The sequence below is a fragment of the Physeter macrocephalus genome, chromosome 4 (genome assembly GCF_002837175.3).
Source record: "Physeter macrocephalus isolate SW-GA chromosome 4, ASM283717v5, whole genome shotgun sequence".
NCBI lineage: Eukaryota > Metazoa > Chordata > Mammalia > Artiodactyla > Physeteridae > Physeter > Physeter macrocephalus.
Genome location: NC_041217.1, coordinates 94,019,835 through 94,025,747, shown reverse-complemented (window position 1 = coordinate 94,025,747; position 5,913 = coordinate 94,019,835). Strand labels below are relative to the sequence as shown.

Here is a 5,913-nt window from a genome sequence, read left to right as displayed (position 1 = left end):
CTCATATAAATAAGATCTTTAAATCTTTTTTAGAAATAAATGGGGGGAAAGTGATTTTTTTTTTCCTAATTCCTACCAAAATATTTTCTGATGTGGAGCAAAAGACAGTAAAAAAATGACAGAGTTAAAAAAAAAAGACATTCATGCATTTAAGCCACCATTAATCTCTGACTCTAATATAAGGCAGATCATTAATCTTTTGTAAAACTATGACTTTAGCCACTTAAGCTCATTTTAGTGCTTTTCACGACAAGGACATGATAGGCCTTGTAAATTTAGGAGTCAAGATGTGTTTCCAACAGGTTAGTTTATACAGGCTCAGATGTTTTTTGAAACACCAACTTTATAACAAAAAATGCTTTGGAGAAATGATGAAAGTTATTATAAAGAAAAACCAGAAGGGGTCCTATAGAGTTTATCACAGATGACACTGTTTAGATCAATGAACACAAATTACATTTGCTTATGTGTCATCCTCAGTCTTAATGATGTGGAAAAGGGTGACATTGAATAGGACCTGGTGACCATTGTTCCAGGCATAAAGAGCTCTATCTCTTGCATTGTAGTCAAGCATGGATATGTGAAAGTATTGGTTATGAAAGGGAATGTCCGTGTACTCATATGTGGAGGTTTTGGTGGAATAGGAATAATACACCTTGGCTCCAGTTAAGTGGGAATTGGTGACATACAGTGTCCCACAGATCATGAAGGATTCCCCCGCACTTCTCTTGGGATAGCCAGTGCTCCAGCTCTTCATTACCTCCAAGGTATCTTTGTTAAGTTGGCTGATGACAATATTGCCTGCATTCTGGTTAGTTGCATACACAGCCCACAGCCCGATTTCATCAGCCATTAGGTCGATGTCAGAGAACCCACCCCATGTGTAAGGGTAAACGTTGTGAAAACCAGCATACTCCAGGCTTCTTTGGGCAAGCACTCTCCCCATATCAAAGCTGTATTTGATGATGATGTTACTCTGATACTTGTTAAAATAGAGTGAGCCATTGTAGACAACATGGTTAGTTCCTGCCCATTTGAAAGGGAGGTTGTATGTCCTTGATTCGGCCCCACTGACAAAGTCTGCAATTGATTTGTACTCACGGACAATTTTATTGTTAGTATAACTGTCCATGTACCAAACCTGGAAAGAAGGAAAAAATGGAGTAATTAAATTCTGTACTTTTGTGAGAATTCCAAAGTAAAGACAGTGAGAATCAGCGCATATTAATATTGTCATTCTCAGGCTCTGGAAGATTCTCTTACCACTTAACTGCTGCAGTTTGATAGTACTGCAGGCTTTGGCAAAAGTAGTGACATGGTCTATGTGGAAAGGAAACAACTAAATGTACTGCCTTGAAGTTGATTTGCTTTTTGTCCTTTCTTTTTTTGTTATTTTAAAAATTTTTTACCATTCAGTGCATATCACTGAGTGAATCAAACATATATCATTGCAAATCATATCACTTTGTTCATTTACCTGGTCAATTTGATTAGTAATAACTGCAAAAAACATCACATTGAGAAAATTTATTTATTCCATCCCTTGCTCTGAAAAATATATGGCTTAATTTTGCACATTCAACTTATTTTTCCTTTATGGATACCATAGAACCTTCTAGTAATACTTGTTCATTGGATCAGCTTATGGGTACAACCACCTTTTAATGAAATAATTTTACTAATTTAGCTACTAAACTTGCTTAGATGTAACCCTTGAGAATCCTAATGTATACTGAGTTCTGTAATAGAACATAAATGGAGCTATGGTAAGTCTCTAGTATATTGATTTTCATAATACAGGCATTGCCAAATACCCTCTATGCTGTTTTCTTTAAAATTACCCCTAGATTCTAGGTATATTTTAGCTTGTTTAGTGAATTGGTTAGCTCTTGAGCTTTTTTACTTATTTAGTGTTTTTTTTCACACTAAGAAGCAAATTCTAGAAAGAATATATGTACAGAAAATTTTGTATACTTGTAACTAGCCCTTTTCAAGCATAAAACAGGACTAACCAATAAAAATTAGACTCACTATACTGATGAATTATAGGATAGAACATTTTACTAAAATAAGTTTGCCATGTATCTGTAGATATGTTAATATTATCAAGCTGAAAATATTTGCAAACAGTGTAACACTTTTCAAGTTGAAACTAATATCCCTGAAAAAAAAATGGATAGTCTAGTAGGCATAAAGCTTAAATAAAACATAATTCTAAGCAAAGGCATTTGAGGAAGCAACATACTCTGTTATTTTTTTCAGATGCTAAGGGATCTGTCATCCAAGCGCCAAATCGGGTTCCAGATGTCTTGACTGTAACTGGGCCTGTGATTTTCATCAGTTTGCCACATGCTGAAATTAGAGTAACATGAACATGTTGGGTGAACATGGCCAATGATTCCAACACACATACTTACACCAAGAGCAAAGAAAGAAATCCTAAAACAAAGCAAATAGAATTAATATCACATTCTGAATAAATTATCATTCATGTGGTATGCTATGCATTTAACTATAATTTGAACCATGAGTAGTTGCTTTTTCAGTGCTCTAAATCTAAAGTGTGGAATTTTAAAATGGGAAATTATTTATACAATCTGGAAAGAAATGAGGAACGTCATTATCATTATACCAGTTCAGCTGCTTCTTCTAAGTAAAGAAGTCAGCAAAATTAAATTTTCCATGATGCTGTTTACCTGATCATCAGCTTCCCCTCACCTGACCCTCTCTGCTCATGCTTTGAGACTTTGGACTACTTATGCAAGCCAGAAAGAACTCTGTTAAGTCGATTTTCAGTTTGTATTGGTAAATGAGCAGCTCCTGTGAAAGTTATATTTATAGAATATAATAATAAAAATGTAATCACAATCTACCTGAAAGACGTAGAGTTTTGAAAGGTAAATGCCTTGTGCAAGCCTGATAGAGCAGCCCTAAAGGTACAGGGAAAAAAATCCCACAAAATTCAAGCCCTCATACTCTGTAGTCCCATGCAATGAAAGATGTAAAGTATCAACTGATGTAATACATGATAAAAAACTAGTGACTTTCTTGAAAAATTATATTTTTTATCACTCTATCTATGAATAAAATCTTAGGAAAAGCTTGGACTTCATAAATGCCAAAGTCTAAACCAAAAAGAAACCCAGGCATTTTGTGAGATTTTTACAACAGAATAATTTAAAAGTGATTTATCGTACACATTGTGAAAGGCAATATGAGTGCCTGTAAATGTTGACTTTCGGTCTAAACAAAGAAATTTTCCTATCCATTTATACTCCTCTTTTCTTTGTGTTCTTTTTTTACTTTAAAAAAATTGTTCTATATGGCCCATGTTTCTTAGATCCTCCTCTGCCTATCCTTAGAACTGATAAATTTCTACTTAGTGCCTGTCAGTTCCTGTATGTTTGGAAGGGAAAGAACAGATCCCCAAAGCAAATAAAGGACAAAACTAATTGTAACTTAGGGCTTATTTTGCCTCATTTTTCTCTGTGTGTGTTCCTCATAAGAATAATTTGTAACTGGCAGAATACTAAGCCATGCAGTTAGAAAGATGATGAACGATAACATTATATTTTGTGCTGTTACTTCAGTGATAACTACACATTTAGTAATCTCCAGCTTTTCATGAAACCTAAACTGAATATATTTTTTTCTTCTTTTTTGAAGAAAGTAGATGTGATAGCATCTTTATATATTTTATATAAAGGAATTACTTTATAACTTCCTAAGACCTGATAAACTGAGCAAATCAGAAGTCTTTGTGGCATTATCTATATTGAATAGCAAGATCTTCAGTTAAACCTATTTAGAATATATTAGCTCAACTTGGTATAAACACATGAACAATATGTGAATAAAATAGCATCAGTTTGAACTAGAAAAAAGTAAATGTATCCTGAAAGAATATAAGTTGTGTATATTCTCTGAATGCACTAAATAAGTGAAAGTAATATGATCTTTAATGATGGCCTACATAAATATTTCTAAATTCACAATGGTAAGTGCATGAAAATTTAAACTATAAGTATATTGAAATAAATAGAAAGACATCGCTCCCCCTAAAAAACACCACAAATAAAATGTGACTTCTTCCTTATGCATGAATAATAAATATTTTTGTTGAACAGAATAAAAATAGCAAAAATAGGTAAAATATGAAAAGTAACTGGCTAAGGTGATGGTGCTTTTATCTCCTTTATTTTGCAAAATCTCATTAAACTGATAGTAAAGGAGTAAAACATGGGGGAAAAAACCCAAAGCAAAGAGAATGGTACAGAGCCATTAGTGGAGAATAAACTTTAAAAATAAATAAATAAATAAATAAATAAATTTATTTATTTATTTATTTATTTTTGGCTGTGTTGGGTCCTCATTGCTGTGTGCAGGCTTTCTTTAGTTGCAGTGAGCGGGGGCTATTTTTGTTGTGGCATGCAGGCTTCTCATTGTGGTGGCTTCTCATTGCGGAGCATGGGCTCTAGGCATGTAGGCTTCAGTAGTTGTAGCACGCAGGCTCAGTAGTTGTGGCACGCAGGCTCTAGAGTGCAGGCTCAGCCATTGTGGCGCACGGGCTTAGTTGCTCTGCGACATGTGGGATCTCCCTGGACCAGGGCTCGAATCCGTGTCCCCTGCGTTGGCAGGCGGATTCTTAACCACTGCACCACCAGGGAAACCCCACTGCACCACAAGGGGAGCCCAGAGAAGAAATTTTTAACAAATTTCTGGAAGGCAGAAAGTGATGGAGAGTAGTAGATAAAGGTGTAGGATGAAATAAAATGCACTAGTGTCTAAGCAGAGGAGATAAGAGCTGAGGATGGAGCTGCTCTGCGTTGAAGAAAAGTAAGGAACACCTCGCTGTGACGTGCATGTGGTAGGAAAACTGATTAAATTAAAAGGATTTACCATACATGTTATGAATCTTTACTAGAGCCTTGGGAGATAGATATGTTTTCTATAAGTGGAGCATAGTTGGATTTCATAGTTGGATTTTTTAACCTAATGGGAGGAACCTTTGTCTTTTAACATAATATACTTGAGGACTATATATGGAAGCAGCTCTTAGAGGACACGCAGCCTTGTCTTGGAAACAGTGTGGAGGAAAGAAGCCTGTAGCAGTTGCAAGCGTTCCTGATATACTAGACTGCTTAAAATTGTCCTAGATCATTTTTATTAAAATCCTCTTCGAAGATGGTGGAGTAGAAGGATGTGACCTCACTCCCTCTTGCGAGAACACCAGAATCACAACTAACTGCTGAACAGTCAATGACAGGAAGACACTGGAACTTGCCAAAAAGATACCCCACATCCAAAGACAAAGGAGAAGCCACAATGAGATGGTAGGAGGGGTGTAATCACAGTAAAATCAAATCCCATAACAGCTGGGTGGGTGACTCACAGACTGGAGAACACTTATACCACAGAAGTCCACCCACTAGAGTGAAGGTTCTGAGCCCCATGTCAGAATTCCCAACCTGGGGGTCCTGCAATGGGAGGAGGAATTCCTAGAGAATCAGACTTTGAAGGCTAGCAGGATTTGATTGCAGGACTTCGACAGGACTGGGGAAAACAGAGACTCTAGGAGGGCACACACAAAGTAATGTGCACATCGGGACCCAGGGGAAGGAGCAGTGACCCCAGGGGACACTGAACCAGACCTACCTGCTAGTGTTGGAGGGTCTCCTGCAAAGGTGGGGGTTGGCTCTGTCACACCGTGAGGACAAGGACACTGGCAGCAGAAGTTCTGGGAAGTACTCCTTGGCATGAGCCCTCCCAGAGTCTGCCATTAGCCCCACCAAAGAGCCTGGGTAGGCTCCAGTGTTGGGTTGCCTCAGGCCAAACAACCAACAGGGAGGGAACCCAGCCCCACCCATCAGCAGTCAAATGGATTAAAGTTTTACTGAGCTCTGCCCACCAGAG

At 37.2% G+C, this 5,913-nt stretch overlaps 1 protein-coding gene across 2 annotated transcripts in view; it reads right to left on the bottom strand.

Moving 5' to 3' along the window:
- Window positions 1-463: 463 nt before the first annotated feature.
- Window positions 464-5,913, bottom strand: part of OLFM3 (olfactomedin 3) — a 50,081-nt gene continuing 44,631 nt past the window's right edge. For both annotated transcript variants that reach the window (XM_055083953.1, XM_007110248.1), the window contains 2 exons: window positions 2,246-2,352; window positions 464-1,141 (listed from right to left, as the gene is read on the bottom strand). In XM_055083953.1, coding sequence (XP_054939928.1) covers window positions 464-1,141; window positions 2,246-2,352 — 785 coding nt within the window. The remainder of the gene's footprint in view (window positions 1,142-2,245; window positions 2,353-5,913) is intronic.